Source organism: Cetorhinus maximus, chromosome 24 (assembly GCF_964194155.1).
Source record: "Cetorhinus maximus chromosome 24, sCetMax3.hap1.1, whole genome shotgun sequence".
In the NCBI taxonomy this organism is placed as follows: domain Eukaryota; kingdom Metazoa; phylum Chordata; class Chondrichthyes; order Lamniformes; family Cetorhinidae; genus Cetorhinus; species Cetorhinus maximus.
This window is the reverse complement of record NC_135902.1, coordinates 49,646,535-49,666,859: the sequence shown is the minus strand read 5'-3', so window position 1 is coordinate 49,666,859 and position 20,325 is coordinate 49,646,535. Positions and strand designations below refer to the sequence as shown.

The window sequence follows — 20,325 nt, the reverse complement described above, 5'->3', positions numbered from 1 at the left end:
CAAAGTTCCTTTGTCATCTTGGCAACAGGGAAGGAGGAAGGAATATAGGCAATGCTATTAATATCTCCATAATCTTCAATCCATCCTCTTGCAGATATTTTTAAGTTGTCAGTTTATCCAGAGTGAACTACCTTCTCTGGAAGTCTGTTGCACGAAATTATTCAGTTTTAAAATGTGGTGTTTAAAGATATTCATATGGAACTAGCAAACGCAATCTGGAATTTGGGGAATGTATTGTAGAAAATGATATATAGAATCAATTTGCTTTTCAGGTTTTGGTGGTAAATTCACAAGGGGAAGTCTCTCGCCTGAGCACAAGAAAAGATCTGGTGATGAAGGGAATTGTGAATAACTTGTTTAAGTTGGGTCAAGAGGGAAAGTATCGTGTCTACCAAAACCAGTACAGCACCAGCACCTTGGCACTCAACAAGCATCAGCATCGAGAAGATCATGACAAACGAAGGCATCTTTCACACAAGTTCTGCATGACCCCTGCGGGCGAGTTCAAGTGGAATGGTGCTGTGCATGGCTCAAAAGTTCTTACAATCTCTACTTTAAGACTGACCATTATCCAACTGGAGAATAATATCCCATCCTCATTCCTGCATCCTAATTGGGCTTCACATAGGTGAATGGAATTAGTTTCTTTCTGCGTTTATAAATTAAGCTTAAATTAGTGTTATTTTGGTTTTTGAAATGAGACAGTGAACAGGGAACTCTTTACAATCAGTAGACGACTGTGGGATTTCAGGTATGAGCGTTTTTAGAACTAGCCAGTAAATGTAATGTGCATTGTGCAAACTGTGTAGTTTGGTCACCATCAGCATGCTAGTAATTTTTTTAAAAATTGTGATATAGCTTTCTCTTCCTTTCTTTCTCTCTTTATTAATGGGATGCGGGCGTCACTGGCAAGGCCAGCATTTGCTGCCCATCCCTAACTGCCCTTGAACTGAGTGGCTTGTTAGACCATTTCAGAGGGCAGTTAAGAGTCAACCACATTGCTGTGGGTCTGGAATAACATGTAGGCCAGTCCAGGTAAGGATGGCACATTTCCTTCCATACAGGTCATTAATGAATCAGAAGGGTTTTTACAACAACGGATGATAATTGCATGGTTACTATTACTGAGACTCGTTTAAAATTCAATTAAGAATCTGGAATTGAAATGTAGTCTCCATAGTGGTGACCATGAAACTACCGTCAATTGTAAAAATCCATCTGGTTCATTAATGCCCTGTGGGGAAGAAAATCTGCCGTTCTTACCTGGTCTGGACTACATGTGACTCCGGACCCACAGAAATGTGGTTGACTCTTAACTGCCCTCTGAAATGACCTAGTAAGCCACTCAGTTCAAGGGCAATTAGGGCGGGGCAACAAATGCTCGCCTTGCCAGCGATGCTCACATTGCATGAAAGAATAAAAGAAAAATCCGGATTTATTAATTGAGTTTAAATTCTACCAGCTGTAGGGGTAAGAATTGAACCCATGTTTTCCCCCCCAGAGTATTAGCTTGAGCCTCTGGATTATTAGTCCAGTGATATTACCATTACACCACCGTCTCCCCCACATATAAAGCACCAACATATAAAATGTGGTAAGATGAGAGATTGGACTTACACTATTTAGCAGTGTGTACTAGAATAAAGCAGCACACTATCCACTGTTCAACACTTAAAACGGCTTTGCCCTCTGTTTTAAAATGTGTATGTGTAATGGCTTTCTATCCATTTCTCATCTGAAAGAAACGGATAAGTCTGGGGAATGTCTGGCCAAACGGTGCAGATATAAGGTATTACTTCATTGACGTCTTTTTGCCCAGAGGCAGGTTAGGCACATGTGCATCTGTATACATATTCAGATTGCGTAGCTTTCCAGAGTTCTTTTTCAACCAACCAACCAGTAACGGTTTGGTTACTTCTGGGAAAACACCCAGCTCTTTAGAATCTCTGAGCTATTCGCACAGCTTTCTATGTTTTAGAACCTTTTTAGCCAACTCGCACAGTGCCTTCAAAAGTTCCTGTCTCCTTTTCTGCAGAGAAACTGACCTCTTCCTGAGAGCGATTTACTTCCTTTCCTTACAAGAATTCTGTGTTCCTCTCCCTGTCTCTGTCTGCTTTCTCTTTGTATTCACATCTGTGCACTGACCCCTTTCGCCCTCCAGTTCCTCTGTTTGTAGCTCTCCTTTGTGTCTGCCAGTCACACAGCTTCTTTCTTAACTTCCTTCCTGTTGTTATTGCTTCCAGATCAAGGGTTGCCAGGTCACGTGGACCAGTATTTCTTATTATCCAAGAAAATTAGAATTGATCCCTTTACAATTGATGCAAACTCTTAAAAGTTCTTTTTCAAATATTCTTAAAACATTTACAGATTCCACAGACCTTTAAGAAATTACAGATTTTCCTTAATGTACTGCTTCCAGGTCAAAGATTGTCACAGATCTATGTTCAAATAAAGGAGTTATATTCATCAACTGGTGAACACCTGTGTATCAAATCTACCCAATGATTGTTAACATGTAGCCCATGTGCTTTTGTTACTAAGCTGACTTTCATGTTTTGGGATGACGATGAATAAATAACACTTCCAGTTGTGTTCATAAATTTACTTAGGGGGTAGTTTTAAAATCATGAGGTAAGGCAGCTTTGACCTGCTTATTTATTTTTTAATAGATGCTTCATTTTTGATCCGTATTTGGTTTTACTGGTAATTGGGATGGAATTTTATATCGGCGCTCTCGTTCTTTTTTCAAGATGGGAATGGTGTTAAGGTCCCGATCTGAATGCAAAATGTACTGCTTGAAATTTCTCTATCTGTTCACATTCTTGTTTCTGAGAATTTTATGAATGTAGTGGAACTGAATTTAATCGATCCTTTTGAGTCTGGGAAACATCAATATTTACAGGGAAATAAATTATACCTGACTACTTTTTCTTGCCAACTTTTGCACTTATTTTCTTGGTTACCTTTTTTATTTCCCATATCATCTTTTTTCTCAATACCACACAGCCTCCCCTCCCTGGCCCAGTCCTCATTCTTGCTACTGTTCATCTTTGAATGATCCATCTTATTTAATTTAATACTAGACTTAACCACTCATATATACCCATCACTTCGCAGCTCCAAAATTTCCTCTTTTACCTTTTGGAGTAGGCATCATAGAATAGTACAACATGGAAGGGGGCTATTTGGCCCATCACATTTGTGCCACCCATTCCAAAGAGCAGTCCAGTTAGTTCCACTCCCGCATCCCTACAGTTTTTTTCTCCAAGCATTTTATTTAATTGCCTTTGAAAGCTATTGTTGTTCCACTACTTTCTCAGGAAGTGCATTTCAAATCACCTGTTGCATAAAAATCTTGCTTTGGTTCTTTTGCCGGTAGTCTTAAATCTGTGCCCTCTGCTTATTAACCCTTCATCCATTGGAAAGTTTCTCTCTATTTATTCTGCCTAAATCCTTCATGATTTTAAACATTACTGTCAGATCTCCTCTTAACCCTCACTGCTCAAAGAACAATGACCCCAGTTTTTCCAGTCTATCGAGGTAACTAATTCCTCCTCCCTGGAATCATTTTAGTAAACCTGAGCCAGTTCTCATAATCACTGCATCATATGCAGCTCACCAACCTTATTAACCACTCTGCTCATTTACACACACACTCTCCAAACTTAGACCAGTTTGTATTTTCTATGATCTCACCGAATTGAATACTATTTCTAACTCTGTCTCTCCCAGTCCCCTATGCACTTTGTTTATACTCTTTTAATACGGCAATGCACATTAGTATTTTTGCAAATTAATATACTAAGTTTTCTTTCCTTGAACATGAAAGTTGAGGTTGGGTCTGGGAGCAGGCTCCTTGAAATACTCAAGGCATACTAATGCCTATAAAGCGGGATGCAAAAGGAAAGTAAGAAGGAAGAAGTGTGAAAAGTATACATAGCCATTGCTTCAGCATATTAGAGGAAATGCATTATATTTCATCTTTAGGAAATAAGGCATGACTGCAATTTTAAGGGGCTACCACATTAAGTGTTTGGCAAGCTCTCTTAACACCTCTATTGGATAAATGTTTGGCTCGATAAAGCTGTGAGCCATATAGATGAGGTTCTGCCTCTAGTCTGTTCAAAGTTAGGTGGTCTTGCTGAATTACTGAATTGGAGTGGAGGCGCTACAATTGGCTTCAACATTAGAGGAAGGATGAAATGTTAAGTATGACCCACCCCCAGCATTGTCCAGGATCAGGCAGAGGTGTGATGCCTGCATGTTAAAAGGCTTGTATGTGGAAAAGTTACTGCTTGGGTAAGATAACCGTGTGATGGCAGTGTGCAGAAAATGATTGCTTGGGACTTTTACTGCCTTCAGAAGGAACATGAGAAATGTTTGGCAAGCTGTCCTTCGTTTTTCCAGAGCTTGCTTACCTTGTGTGTGACTATTATGTTGAAGACAGATCTTCTGATACCTCTGCCCCCACCCCCCCAGGTGACAACTTTCTCTTTGAATAGTTTGTTGCTTTGTTTTTATGTTTCTTTCCTTCTCCCTGCCCCCACATTTTCCTTTTCTTCCGAAGCTGGTGACTTTTATTGGGCGCGAACACCTTATGCTGCATCATCCAAGTCAGCTTGCTTCACTTGTATTTGTGGGCAGTGACCATCAGTCACAACTGGCACCTGATTCTGACCTCACTCAAAATACATATGTTTCTGGCAATGGATTCAAAATTGCGAATGGTATATTTTTTTCTCTTTGCTTACCTAGGTGCATTGAGGCCATTTGTGCTCCCAGTGACACTCCAGCTGAAATTGGCTGGAGCATGGACCGTCTCATCTGTATAGCTCGCTCACTGATTAGCAGGGAGCTCCATTTTTAATTCTGACTTTGCAAATATTCCTGACTTCACAGGCAAAACAAACATGCATTGTTCATGTTATTGATGTGTGTGCAACCTTTGTTAAATATTATAATCAACTTTGTTTAAACAAATTGTTTTAGATCTAATTGGATAAAAGCAGTCCAGATGTGCAGTAAACCAAGGGAATTTGCGCTAGCTCTTGCAATCCTTGAGTGTGCAATCAAACCTGTCGTCATGCTTCCAGTCTGGCGGGATTCTTTAGGGCATACCAGGTAATTTTGATTCATTTTGTTGTCTTTTCTACTTTTTTTTTGCAACATCAGCTTGACCCTTGATTCTTTACCTCGGTTTCTCAGAAAGAAAATAATGCCAGTTAACAAATGTTTACTGTCAATTTCAGTCTTCAATAGAGAAGATTGAGTGTCCAACAAAGAACTTGATTTGAGCACGAATTCCTTCATAAAGAAAAATACAGAGTAACTCCTAGGTCATCTGGTATTTTGAACTGCGTTTCTGTACTTATTTGCTGTACTATGAAGAAGTGAGACTAAGAATTGTGATGTGCATTATGCACACCGTGTTGACCATGACTTGATCATGCAAAGTTGTGTCTCTTTATTGAGCTATTACGCTAAAGGTTAGGTCAGCCTTAAACATTCTTAAACAAAAATACCTGGAAAAGCTCAGCAGGTCTGACAGCATCTGCAGAGAGGAATACAGTTAACACTTTGACATTCTCCTACCAGCCAGTTTTTTAAATTCTTTCATGGGATGTAGACGTTGTTGGCAGGACTGGCATTTGTTGCCCATGAGAAGGTGGTGGGTGATGAGCCACCTGCTTGAATTGCTACAGTCCATTTGGTATGAGTACGCCACAGTGCTGTTAAGGAATGAGTTCCATGATTTGAATCCAGTGAGCATGAAGGAATGGTAATATGTTTCCAAGTCAGGTGGGTGTGAAACTTGGAGGGGAGCTTGCAGGTGATGGTGTTCCCATGCGCCTGCTGTCCTTGACCTTCTAGGTGGTCAAGGTCGCAGGTTTGGAAAGTGCTGTGGAAGGAGCCTTGTTGAGTTGTTGCAGTGCATCTTGTAGATAGTACGTACTGCTGCCACTGCGTTGGTGGTGGAGGGAGTGAATCTTGAAGGTGGTAGATGGGGTACTAATCAAGCAGGCTGCTTTGCTTTGGATGGTGTTGAACTTCTTGAGTATTGTTGGAGCTGCACTCATCCAGGCAAGTGAAGAATATTTCATCACACTCCTTACTTGTGCCTTGGAGGTGGCCAGGCTTTGTGGAGTCAGGAGGTGAGTTACTTGCTGCAGTATTCCTAGCTTCTGACCTGCTTTTGTAGCCATAGTGTTAATATGGTTGGTCCAGTTCAGTTTTGGCAGAAGTTTCTGGTTTGAAAGATGCTGTTGAAGGACGCTTGGCGAGTCCTGTATATGGTATATGCTGTGCGTTCATGGTGGGGGTTGCTGGTGAATATTTAAGGTGGTAGATGGGGTGCTGATCAAGTGAAAAAAATTAGTGCAACATTAGTTATTTGGTCAATTTTTCAAACTGTTAATGGCATGCAGTGTAGAAGGGGGGAGGAGGTGCTTAATTTAAACATAATGGGAGTTGAGGGCAAGAAGCAAAACTGTTAAAGGGTTGCAGCCACTGTGATTTATTGAACATAGTCATGTTGCTTAGGTAGGTACTGAGAAAGGCAAGATGCGTTCCCTTGACAGTAGATGGAGTATACTTGTGTACTTTTTCCACCCGTCTTCAAGGTGACATTGTCTGTCGGACTTGTTGACCAGGATCATGCATGTTATGAAGGGGATCCAAGATAGGAGAAATTGAAAGGAACCATTGCCCCAACACAAAGTAAACCAGTTAGACTAAAGTACAAAAGGATTAAAATAATCATTACAGGCATTTGATACAGATATGTTAAGCATTGGTATGATATTGCACTGTAATTTCCAGACTTCTATTTAATTTAAATTGCACTGGACTTCCAAGTCCTAATATAATCTCTGCAGAACCCACCACTGGTGTATCAAACACCAATGAAAGTGAAAGGGAAAGAGAATAGTTGGAGTATCCAGTGCCCCTTTGGAGTTGTCATCATGTCAGTTCACTGAGGTGCATTGTTCTATTTGAATCTCTAGAGTGCTATGGTAATTTTCCTGCATTGATCACAGGTTTTATCGATTAACATCTGTTGAAAGAGAAGAAAAGGAAAAAATCAAAAAGCGAGAGAGAAAACAGGAGGAAGAGGAAGTTATGCAACAAGCTACCTGGGTGAAATATACCTTTCCCGTAAAGCACCAGGTAGGTTGTCAGGTTACCATCTGTGAAGAGTGTTTTGCCTACAACTTGTCAAGAATGCCTAGTTTTTCTTGGATATAATAATAATTAAATAGCTGGGCTTATGGACTTGACACTTGAATCACAAGCTTGAATCCCAAGGCTGTCCAACGTAAGCTGAGTTTAGTCAGTTGGCTGCTGGGGGAATGGTAGCCATAACTTGAAGCAGCCAGAATGTTTATTTGCCAGTTGGATGATCACCCATTATCATGGGTGTGGAATCCAAAACTTTGCTCTGGCCAATGGAGGAAGCATCGTCTGGGACTTGAGGGATAGGGAAGAGAAAATGAAAGAACTTTTCTTTAAATTACTTAAATTCAACATAATATTCACATAGGTATGGAAACAAAAGGGAGAAGAATATCGTGTAACAGGATATGGTGGCTGGATGTGGATTAGTAAAACCCACGTCCATCGTTTTGTTCCCCGGCTACCTGGAAATACAAATATACACTATCGGAAGGAGCTGGAAGGTATGTTTCAGTTCCATTCATGGTTGGGTGTGCCATACAATTTTTGTTTATTATTGAACATGCATCCTTTTTAACATCTTGACAATTCAAATTTCAAAGATTGGAAAAATAGTTATATGTCCATAAACTGCTGTTATTGGATATGAAGGAAAATAATCACTGCTTTCTTGTTTCACCAAAATCAATTTAAATTCATTCCTACTCCAGAGACTTGGGCATATAAAGTAGGCTAAGACACTTCAATGCTGAGGGGATGCTGCTTTGTCTGTGGTGCAGTCTGCCCTTTCAGGTAGATGTAAAAGATTCTATTGCATTATTCGAAGGAGAGCAGGAATTCTCCCTGACATCCTAGCTGATAATTATCTGTCAACCAACATCGCTAAAAGAGATTATCTGGTCATTATCAGATTGTTGACTATGGGATCCTCCTGTGTATAAATTGGCTGCCACATTTCTACATTATAACAGTGACTACACTTTTAAAGCACTTAACTGGCTCTGGGGTGTCCTGAGATTGAGAGAGACATGATTGTAGGAATACAAGTTCTTTCTTTGCAGGTATCCCAGAACAGAGAAATTGAAAGTCCAAAAATGTACATTTTTTTTTCTTTTCCATTCCCATCATGCATCATACATGCATGAATATTTTAACAATTTTCATCTTAAGCCAGAAAGGAATTTAGAGGGCTGAATTTGCCTTTGCTAGCTTGTGGGCATTTCCTGTTAGAGAAATCCTTGTATGAAAAAGTACACTTTTCTGCATGCAAATCTACTAAGATAAAGCTGGAGCTAAACATCTTGCGGCTAATGTAAAATTACCTTTGAGTTTAAAGTAACAATGCTATATAAATGCAATCGTTGCTCTTTCTAAGAGCAACTATTCCACAGCTGCTATTTGATCCTCATCGTTATTATGGTTTAAGCTGGTTTCGTATATTTGTTGTTAGAGTTAATGGTATAGAGACACCTGTTAATTTGTCTAAAATATGAAGTGTTTTGTTTTAGGCGTGCTGAAGGATGATTCAAAACTGGATAAAAATGAGTGCTCTTCCACAGTAAAAACAGAATCTGAGATATGTCAGAAACATCAACCATCTCAAGACTCTAAAGATCTGCCAGAGAATGACACCGTCACAGACAAGTCATTTGAGATAAAATCAGAAGAGGAAGAAAAGGTAGAAGAAAAGGAGGAAGTCATGGAAATTGATACAAATCCTGAGTCACAACAAACTGAAAAGAAAGGTAACTGCTTTAGATGCATGAGTTATGTAACTTAGTGACACCAGGCAGCCATTAATTACTAACTAAAGACATATTGCTTTTAAACCCAGGTTATTTTCATTCTATGTATTCCCATCGAATCTCTTGCATATATCACGAGCACCAGCAACCTTAATGAATTTGCTGATTATTCTCAGAAATGTTCCACTTTGGTGTGCTGGAGGAGAAGGGGCTTTTACCCCCTCCTCCCTGCTGTTGCATGTGCATTTGATGGTGTACCAATTGTGGAATCTCTGGTGGTCTGGTGTCTTATAGACATTTGGCTTGGCTTGGGACAGCTCCAGTGAGCTGTATCAATGTGTAGGCAAATGCTACTTTCCAGAATACACAAGAATAAACCTGGCACAAGTAGAAATGTAATTTTCAGGATGTACGTCCTTCTGTTTGAAAGAGATATTTGTAAGTTGTGTGGTATAATTTTCATTCAAGCGCATAATGATGTATACATGAAAAATTAGCGTATGGTAAACAGACAGTGTGAGGTTAGTGCAGTCGTTGTCACTGAAACCACCATTCAAAACACATTAATGTAGTTTATATCTGGAATTAATATTTTTGGAACTAAGTTAGATGAAAGTAATTAAGAAGTTAACAAGGAACTGAGATATATACCATAGGGTTGGGCAACAAATTCTGGCCTAGCTGGAGATGCCCACATCCCATCATAGAATAAATTTTTAAAAATATGCACACTGGTTATTATTTTAATCCAGAAATTCTGTACTGAAATCAAGTAAGCCAAAAAGAAAAGAAAATTGACTGCCAATGAAAATCCACTTGTGTTTGACTGGTCTTGGTTAGCATGACTCATTCATGGTAATGCAACAATCCAGTAAAGCTCAGAGCTTTATTGATTAGATTGAGATATCTAAGAGAAATTTGCCATCAGTCTGAACCTTTGTTTTGCTCAGTATTTTTGACAATTGCAAGTTTTCTATTTTGTAGTATTTGCAAAATTAACCTTTATTTATTGGATAACAGTGGATGTATTTTTCTTAAACTAAGATTTTAAAGTAGATCTTCAAACCATTAAAATATGTTGACCTTTTGACCCACCAGTGTCTTTTTTTTTCACTTGAAATTTTCAAATTAATTTTCAGTATTCTGGAATAAAACCAGAGAATTAACTCAAAATTTTAACAGTATTTTAATTTTGGTATGCGACTAGGACCCACAGCTAAACTTAATAATGGTATAGAGTGGTGGTGGGGGGCAAGGGGCAGGAGGGTGGGGGGGGTTTGGTGGTAGTGGCGGCGCAGTTTCCCATTCTGTAACTCCTGGTGTTAACTGTACTGTTTTTACTTTAGAGAGCAATGAAAATCTCAGAACTGATGGTGATAAGTTAATAAAAGAGGAACCAATGAATTTGGATGAGACCAAAAATGAATCCACTTCACAAGAACAGGAAAAGTTTATCTCAACTGATCTTATCAATGTGAGTGAGGCCTTTCAACTGAGGACTTGGTATAAAAAGAGAGTAAAAACTTCTAAGTTAGATGGACTGTTGGATCGGCGAGTAAAACAGTTTACAATGGAAGAGAAGCAACGGCAAGAAAAACTGAAGCAAGAAGCCTTAATGAAATTGCCAAGAAATGAACAAAAAAGCACAACTGAACCACAGAAACCTGATCAGGCTGGAAACTGTCTTCAGAAAAAGACTGAATCAGTAGTGCAGGAAAAAGGACATGTGGGCCAGATCTCTCCAAAGGTCGCCTTTGAAAGCACGTTGACATCCGTTCAAGAAAGCACTGTTGAGAAAAATCAAGCCTTAACACAAGAAAAGGATCCAGTTTTAGCACCATTGAAGGATCTGGGTATCGATAATGCAGAGTCAAACCCAAAACATACCAAGGAGGTCACTGAGAATAATATTGAATCAGTGGTCACTAGTGATGAAAGCAAGGACCTGCATTTAAAAAGCAAGGAAAATGGCGCTGAAGGCAGTGCTCTGCAGTTGGTTGTGGGAAAAAATTCTGTAAATAATAGTTCTGATCTGAAAAATGAGAGTATTGACAAGGTCTGTGAGCCATTGGCAGGAGAAGGAAACCATGGCAATCTAAACACAAAGATGGAAGTGGGTGTTGTTGAAGGTGGTGGTGATCAAATGGAGACAGATGAAAATGGTGAAAAAAACAACTCTGAAATTAAAGGAAATAAAGAGATACTTGGAATTATATATCCTGAAAAGAAAGACACACAAACCAATGAAGCAATTTCTGAAAAATGTGATGGACCAATGATTGTTGAGGAAAATGGTATAAAAGAATTCTCTGTCCATAAGGAAAGCAATAGTGTTGAAAATAGATGCCTTGAAAAAATGGACACGGATGGTTGTATGGAGAATAAGATTCCTGAAATGGAAACAGCAGAGGACAAACTAGAGTGTCAGCACCCTGTTGATCAGGTTAATGGAAAAGATGTTGTAGGATCGAAATCAGCTGTTGTAATGAAAAACTCTGAATTGATGCCATCTGAAGCATCTGAAGTTGTTGCTGCTGTTAATAACATTGAGCCCCTTAAAGAAAAGAGCAGCACCAAAGTAAACTCTGAAAGTGAAATAAAAACATCAGCAAAAGACCCACTGGTTAAGCTAGTTATGAATGGAGATATTACCATGGGTGATTTGGAGGAAAAGTCTAATAGAATAGAAGGAAAAAATTTAACAGCTGCTCATTCAAAGGTTCACGATGGTGTTTTAACAGATAATGATGATACAGTGCCCCAGTTAAAGACACCCAGGTTGGATGATTCAGTCCCACAGGTAAAGGCACCCAAATTAGATGATGGGATCCCACATCTAAAAACACCCAGCTTAGATGATGCTGTCCCACAGGTAAAAGCACCCAGGTTAGATGATGCTGTCCCACAGGTAAAAGCACCCAGGTTAGATGATGCTGTCCCACAGGTAAAAGCACCCAGGTTAGATGATGCTGTCCCAAATGTAAAGGCACCCAGCTTAGATGTTGCTGTCCCACACACGAAGGCACCCAGGTTAGATGATGTTGTCTCACCAGTGAATGCACCCAGGTTAGAACATGCACTATCACAGCTAAATGAATCTAGGTTAGTTAATATTTCTGAGGTAGTAAATTCTTCCAAAGGGTCAGGTCTTTTAAATGTCACCTTGGATAAATCATCAGAGACTGAAAATATAGTGAAACCATTGGAAATAGATGGACAGCTGCATAAAAAAGCTGCTTCTTCACCTCATATATCTATAGCAGACTCTACTTTGAGCAAGAGCTTCAGTGAGCAAAACGGGATACAATCGGAAAGTGAAGTGGGCGATATCAATGGGGATCATCAGGTTAAAACAGTCATTACTAAAATGACCACCACAACTACAACTATTTCCACTGAATCCAAAACTGTTGTTAGTGTAACTGAGGCTTCTTCTCTGCAGAGCAATATTCCATCAGTGGTGTCCTGTATTAAGAACTGTGCTGTTTCTTCAACAACAACCACAACCACAACATTCACAAAAGTGACCTCACCAAAACTAGACAATACAGTAGATGCTGTGACAGTCTCAGAAAAAACTGTTGTTACAACCACAGTGACTGACTGTGTGGCCACTCCAGGTGGGATGTCAACAACCACCATGACTGTAAGTAAGGAATATTCCACCAAGGACAAAGTTAAACTAATGCGATTTTGTCGGCCCAAAAAGACCAGGTCTGGCACAGCCCTGCCTTCGTACCGTAAATTTATTACCAAAAGCAGCAAGAAGAGCATATTTGTCCTGCCCAACGATGACCTACGGAAATTGGCCAGGCGATCTGGGATTCGAGAGGTTCCGGGATTTAACTACAATGCAAAACCCGCTCTGGACATCTGGCCGTATCCATCGCCGAGACCAACATTTGGCATTGCGTGGAGGTATTCTAAATTAATTTTTAAAGCTGTTACAGTTAATGTAGGGGGTAGTATTTGGACTTGATTTTCCAATTAAAATTGTTTCTTTTACATTAGTGTGTAATTACACTTTTGCACCTTAGTCTGTTGCGCACAATTATCGTGAGCAACTTGAATTTTTCATGAGGAATATAAGATTTAATATTGAGTTTTTCCATTTGGTATTTGTGCTCTTACCTAAAGAAGGAATTAAACCCACCCCCAACCGCCCAAGAAAAAAATTCAACACAAATACAGGAGGCAATGTTGCTTCGTGACTGCATTACCTAATAAAGGTGTTTGTGAAAATAAAAAAGGAGCTCCCAAAAACCAAAAAGTAGCCCCACAAGAAAATTAAGCTAGGGAGATTTTTTTCCTCAAAAAGAGTCCTTGGAAAAAATAATTATTTTGATTCCTGCCACATACCATGACCCCCAAGTCTCTTTGGACTTCCACAGTTTCTGGCTTTTCACCATTTAGGAAGTACTCTGTTCTATTCTTTTTAGGCCCAAATTGGATAACTTCACATTTTCCTAAATTGAATTCCACATGCCAGTTTTGTCCATTCACTTAATCTATCAATATCTCTGTAACTTATACTTCCATCCACACCGTTTTTAATGCCACCTAGCCTTGTCATTGGCAAATTTGGATATGTGGCTTTCTATCCCATGATCTAAGTGGTTAATAAATAAGATGAATAGTTGAGGCCCTAACTTAGGCTTAAGATGTTGCTTGACCAGGGTCCAGTGTAGGGCAGCGAGCGCAGGGGTGAACAAGGCTTGGTGTTGGATTAAGACACAGGCAGCAGAGTTTTGGCTCACAAGTTTATGAAGGGTAGAATGTGGGAGACCAGCCAGGAATGTGTTGGAGCAGTCAAGTCTAAAGGTAACAAAGGCATGGATGCAAGTTTGAGCAGTAGATGAGCTGAGATGGGGCAACAAAAAATAAAAATTTGATATATTGATTGTACGCTGCTGGTTAACAGAGTTTTTTAAAAATAACATGATTACAGTTCATAGCCAAAGTCTCTTGGTTTGACAAGTATTGTATTCCCCATGTCTTTGAATAGTGGAAGAAAAAAGAGTAATTTGTGTCAATTCAATAAATCATTACTGTAGTAAGGGTTTCTATTCAACCCATAGGCAAAATGACATATCTAGACATCTTGTGAAGGCTCCCAGTTCACTTTTTCAGTACAGCATGAGGAAACTATTAGTAGAACTTAAAAATATTTAACATTGCCAACCTTTGGATGAGATGACAAACTTAAGTGCTGCCTGCCTGTTTGGCTGCATGTTACAAATCCCATGGAATCGTTTATTGAAGTGCACTGAATTCTGTGTCCTGGCAAGCACATTTCCCTCAAGCAACACCCCAGGTCAATTGACAATGCATTTGCTGTATCTGGATCTTAATATGCACAAAAAGTCTACATAACTGTCATTGCACTTCCAAGTGTTTAATGTGTGAAATTCACGCTAGCTTTTTTCCTTTCTTCACCCTTTTGTACCTTGATTCAGTGGAAAATAGCTTCTTAACCATTGCCTTCAGAATAAACTCGATTTACAGTCAGTTCCAAATAAAGCAACTGGAACCTTGTAAGGGTTTTAATGTTCTAATCCAGAAAGCCAGTTGGTGAAGGATAGAACTAGGACCAATCTTTACACTTTTACTAGCATTTATTTACAGAATTGCATATTACAAGCATGGACCTCCTAACCCAATAACCACAGTTGCAGTCTGTACCTATGTATGGGGGCACAAGTGAATCCTCAGTTAATGTCCACCTCCTACATACCATTTAACATGATTAGCATAAAATTAACATTTAATACTAAGGTGGCAAGGATAATACAAGGACAAGCGAGCGTGGTGCAAAGTCAATGCCTCCATCCATCCCGCCAGCATTTTGACTTCATATGTAGTATTTGCAATCAGTTATGCAGATCAAGACTTGGTCTAATGTCATGCATGAGATGACGTCAACTGAGACTGTAAATGGCCTTTTTTTTTAATTTGCTGACCACCGTTCCATCAAAGCAACATAAGAATCCATCATCACCTGAGGTGCAGAACTCAATGTAAAATTGGATGTGCTTATGCGAAAAGGAAGAAAAATATGCATCTAAGCAGAACCTTATGTCTGAACGTCTCAGAAGTTATTTTGAAGTGAAGTGACTTTTTCCATGGAGCTCGCTACTTCCCTCGGTCTTTCTCTTCCTGCAACATGGAGGTTTTTAGAACTTAAGTTTGGCATCATTCCAACTACTTTATTATGATTTAAATCACTTTTACCTCTTTCCAACCTCGTTGATAATCTTGGCTTTTTATCACTTTTGTATCATATAAGACCATAAATAGGAGCAGGAATAGACATACTGTCCCTTGAACCTTCTCTCCCATTCAGTCGGATTGTGGTTGACCTTCAACATCAACTCTCCTTTGCCCTTGGTTGCCTTTGAATCCAAGGATCTGTCAATCTCAACTTTGATTGACCATCCACAACTTTCAAGAGTAGAGGATTCCAAAGATTTACAACCCTTTGAGTGAAAACATTTCTCCTCATCTCAGTTCTAAATGGCTGACCCCCTATCCTGACACTATGATCCTTCGTTCTAGACCCTCCAGCCAGGAAAAGCACCTCTCAGCATCTACGCTGTAAAGCCCTCCAAAATCTTTACATTTCAATGAGATCACCTCTCATTCTAAGCTCCAGAGAGTACAGGCTCATTTTGCTCAATCTCTCCCCATAGGACAACCTACTCATCCCAGGAATCAATCTTGGGAACTTTTGTTCAACCCTTCTAAGGCAAGTATTTCCTTCCATTGGTACAGACTCTCAAACTGTACATAATGCTCCAGATGTGGTTTTCAAATCGTGTACAATTGTAACAACACTGATTAACTCTTGTACTCCAGCCCCCTTGCAATAAAGGCTTACATACCATTCACCTTCTGAACTGTTTGCTATCCCTGCATGTTAACTTTGTGTTTCATGAGCATGGAAACTCAAATCCCTCTGCATACCAACATTTTAATAATTTCTAAAGTTTTAAAAAATATTGTTTTTCCATCATTCCCAACAATGTGAATAATGTCTCATTTTCTCACCCTATACTCCATCTACCACCTACCTGCCCACTCACAACCTATCTATATCTCTGCAGACTCTTAATGCCTTCCCACCTAGTTTTATATCATCATCAAACTTGGGCACATTATACTCAGTCCCTTCATTAAGTCACAAATGTAGATTGTAAATAACTGAGGCCCCCAGCACTGATACCCAGCACCCAACTAGTAACAGTCTGCCAACCTCACCTGTTTATTCCTATTCTTTTTGCGCTTTAACTGATTCTCGATCCATGCTAATATACTCTTAAGAGTTCATGGGGCTATCTTGTGTAACAACGTTTCCTGTGACCACCTTGAATGCCTGCTGAAAGTTCAAATATATTGCACCACTGGTTCCCCTTAACCTACCCTGCTAGTTTGGCATCCACAAAATATTCCAGCAGATTTGTTAAACATAATTTCCCTTTCATAAAACCATGGTGGCTGCCTAATAATATTATGGTTTGTTCAGTGCCCTGTTACTACTTGCTTAACGGATTCCAGCAATTTCCTGACATCTCATGTCAGGGTAACTGGCCTGTTGTCCCATGTTTTCTCTTCCCCTCATTTCTCTTCCTCTTGCTCCTTGAATAGCACCAGTTTCTCTGAAATTTCCTTATTCTCCGTTATAGGTACTCCTATCTCAGCATCTAAGGAACTTGTGTTTACTTTCACTACTCGCTTCCTTTTTGCATACTTGTGGAAGCTCATACAAACTGGTTTTAATATTTCTTGCTAGTTTACTCCCATATTCTATTTTATCCCTCTATCAGTTTTTTTAGTCATCCTTTGCTGGTTTCTAATCCTCAAGCTTATTACACTTATTGGCAACGTAATCCCCTTTCAATTGAATGCTGCCCTTAACCTTTTCAATTAGCCATGGATGGATTGCTTTATCCCATAGAGTTTATACTTATCAGTGTAAAGTATATTTGTTGAGAATCATAAGAGCATTTGGGGAAGGCTAACAATGCAAGGGAATACACAATAAATGATAGGATGCTGAGAAATATAAAGGAACAGAGTGGCCTTGGGCTACATGTTCACAGATAAGGTGGTCAAGGAGGTATATGAGATACTTGCCTTTTCTTGGCCAAGTCATAAATGCAAGAGATGGGAGGTTATGCTGGAAATGTGTGAAACACTAGGTCACAGCTGGAGTGCTGCATGCAGTTCTGGTCACCGTACTGTAGGAAAAATGTAATTACACTGGAGAGAATACAGAGAGGTTTATGACGATGTTCCCTGGACTGGAGAATTTTAGTTAGGAAGGCAGATTGGAAAGGCTAGGGTTATATCTTAGGAACAGAGGAAGCTAAGGGGAGACCTAAAACAAGTGTTTGAAATTGAGAGGTCTTGATAGAATGGATTGGAAGGCTCTATTCCCCTTGGATGAGGGATCCATAACCAGAGGGCATAGATTTAGGGTGAAAGGCAGGAGGTTTAGGGGAGATTTGTGGAGAAACCTTTTCACCCTGAGGACAATGGGAAACTGAAACACTGCCTGAAAGGTGGTAGAGGCAGAAACCCTCCAAACATTTAAAAGTACATGGATATTCACTTGAAGTATTGTAACCTACAAGGCTATGGGCCAAGAGCTAGAAAGTGGGATACAACTACTTGTATGGCTACTTGTAAACCATGCATTTGATGGGCCAAATGGCCTTCTGTGCTTTAAATTTCAATGTTTCAATCATTTCTTTAAATGCTCGCCATTGCTTATTTCTGTCGTGCCTTTTAATCTAATTTCCCAATCTACCTTAACCAACATGCCCTCCATGACAATGTAATTGGCTTTATTTAAGTTTTATACTTTTAGTTCTGAACTTACGTGCATCACTTCCAAACTTAGTGTGAATTTCCACCTCATTATGATCACTATTCCCCAGCGAACTTCTTATTAAGGGATTACTAATTAACCCACTCTCATTTTCCAAGGCATAATCTAAAGTGGCATCTTTCCTGGTTAGTTCCACGACATACTGTTCTTAGAAACTGTCCTTAATACATTCAGTGAACTTGAACTCAACACTACTTTTGACGACTTGATATGTCCTATCTATATAAAAATTAAAGTCCCCCACAATTCGGGAGACCGCCGGAATGAATGGAAAATGTAAGTTCCCCAAATCATTATGTTACCTTTTGAGTCTTCAAGTAGACAAATATGAAGCATTTGAAAAGTTGATATGTGGAGAGCGCTACCTTTTTGGCTTTGTTTTAGTTATAGGAAGAATTCTGAAGTTGAAAGCACAAAGCAAAATGTTGTAGTTTTGAATTTCCCCAATTCATCTTTATTCATCTTTATCCGTTCTGTCAAAATGCTTTGCATTTTTTTTTGAGTTGCCTTGTCTTATAAAGCACAAAATGAATAGGACCATGAAATTAACAGACTGAGGAGTTCAGATGATGGACCACTTTTGTGGTATGAAGTCTGAATTTTATATTAAGCACACACTAACGTTTGCAATGTGACCTTCAGATTTTCCATAAAGCCTATTATTGCTGATAATTAATAGTATGTTACTCCAATATCTTTTTGCCCAGATATCGACTGCAAACAGTGAAATCCTTAGCTGGTGTAAGCCTTATGTTGCGGCTGTTGTGGGCATGCCTACGATGGGATGACATGGCAGTTAAACCACCATCAGGAGTTACCACTGCACGCACAGGTATGGGAGGCACTAAATCAACTGTGGCTGTGATTTATAAGTTGCATTCCTCAGTACTTTTTAGGTAAAGAGGGTCTACAGCTATATGTGTTTGAGCACTGTTCTGTTAGAGAGCTCAAAGTAAAAGTCATAAGCCTTCCTTCATATGTTCTTCAAAACATGGCAAGTTCATGTTATATAGTCGCTCATTAGTTTACTGTTAAAATTAAAAGTGATTAAAATATAGTGATTTGCAGTAAGAAAGAGAATTTGCATTTATATAGATGTGCCTTTTAGCACATCTAAAACATATATATATATATAATGTCCTATTCCTAAGTAATGGAATCTTGATTAATGCTATGTATCAGCAAAAACATTATATTTGATGATCTACATAAATACTGTGCAATTCTGGGTGTATTAAGTGACTTCTAGATGGATATTGGTGAGAGATTTCAGGCAGTGTTACAGTGATTTGCACAGAATTGTGATGTTTGTCCCTTTGAAAAATGATATCCCACTAAAAATTAGTAAGACTTGATAGGTCAGCAATGTTGACTTTGATATTTACAGCAGATTTATTTGTAACTCCATCAAATGGTGAGATATTGAAAAATATTCAAATCGGGAAAATGCCAAATTCAATCTTGGGACTGTATCAAATTAACTTCTCATCTCAACTGGGGCAGTAATGGGACTGCTACATGCATCCCTGGCATTCCTAGCTTGTAGCTGGGGAAGAGAACGTAGCTCCTGGCGTAAGAAATTACCCTTGTCAGTAAGTATTTCTATATGAATATGTCTAAGAATAGCTCTGGGGCTTCCATTATCCTAACAATATTCATGGTATAGATTGATATAAGAGTCATTGTCATATGGTGAAGTGTTGGAGTGTTGCCATTTCCCATTGCACTGTACACCAAGAGCAAGGGCGGGGAAACAGTTAGGGGACCTAAGATTATTGAAACCGCCAGACCCATCTATTTCAAATCCAGGCCAATTTTGATATTTTTAATAACCAAGCTATTTGCACAGAAGCATAAGTATAGAGAAAATATTTTTGTATAATTTTGTTTTTTTAGAATTTTAAGTGATAACTCTTGCTAGTTTATAATTAAAATGTTAATTTGATGTTTTGTAGACATTAAAAAGAATGAAGGATAAACTCACCCATATTATAATTTTGCAGAAACAACAGAAACTGATATCACTACTACTGAGATTATCAAGCGAAGAGATGTTGGTCCATATGGAATCCGTTCTGAATACTGCATTCGGAAAATTATCTGTCCTATTGGTGTTCCTGAAACCCCTAAAGGTATAGTTCATCTTGAGATTAAATTTTACACTTAATACACCATATTCAACTGTATCAGGGTGTTGCTGGTTATGTTTTAATTTTGGTACAGAAAATCATTCTCATCCCTTTGAAATTTGCTTCGCATAAATTTAAATCTTTGGTTTGAGACACTCCCTTTTCTCTAGAATCTAGTATCAAATTCAGTCATCATATAGTCAGTTTATGCCAGATCTTCCTTCATCTTCAGATTGTTAACCAATCCTGCTTTGTTAAGTATCATTAAATCTAGTATAGGCTGTTTTGAGACAAGAATTGCTTTTACTGCTTGAGCTGTTTTGCTTCTCCCAGTCTGTGAAAATTAAAATCTCTCATTGGCAACCAATGTTTCCTGATCCCAATATTT

General features: G+C 39.0%; 1 protein-coding gene across 23 annotated transcripts in view; it reads left to right on the top strand.

The window, feature by feature from the left end:
* Positions 1 to 20,325, top strand: part of bptf (bromodomain PHD finger transcription factor) — a 139,482-nt gene that overhangs the window by 76,289 nt on the left and 42,868 nt on the right. For all 23 annotated transcript variants that reach the window (XM_078529001.1, XM_078528999.1, XM_078528990.1 and 20 more), the window contains 8 exons: positions 273 to 628; positions 4,990 to 5,121; positions 7,038 to 7,167; positions 7,541 to 7,676; positions 8,682 to 8,918; positions 10,265 to 12,836; positions 18,516 to 18,640; positions 19,812 to 19,940. In XM_078529001.1, the coding sequence (XP_078385127.1) occupies positions 273 to 628; positions 4,990 to 5,121; positions 7,038 to 7,167; positions 7,541 to 7,676; positions 8,682 to 8,918; positions 10,265 to 12,836; positions 18,516 to 18,640; positions 19,812 to 19,940 (3,817 nt within the window). The remainder of the gene's footprint in view (positions 1 to 272; positions 629 to 4,989; positions 5,122 to 7,037; positions 7,168 to 7,540; positions 7,677 to 8,681; positions 8,919 to 10,264; positions 12,837 to 18,515; positions 18,641 to 19,811; positions 19,941 to 20,325) is intronic.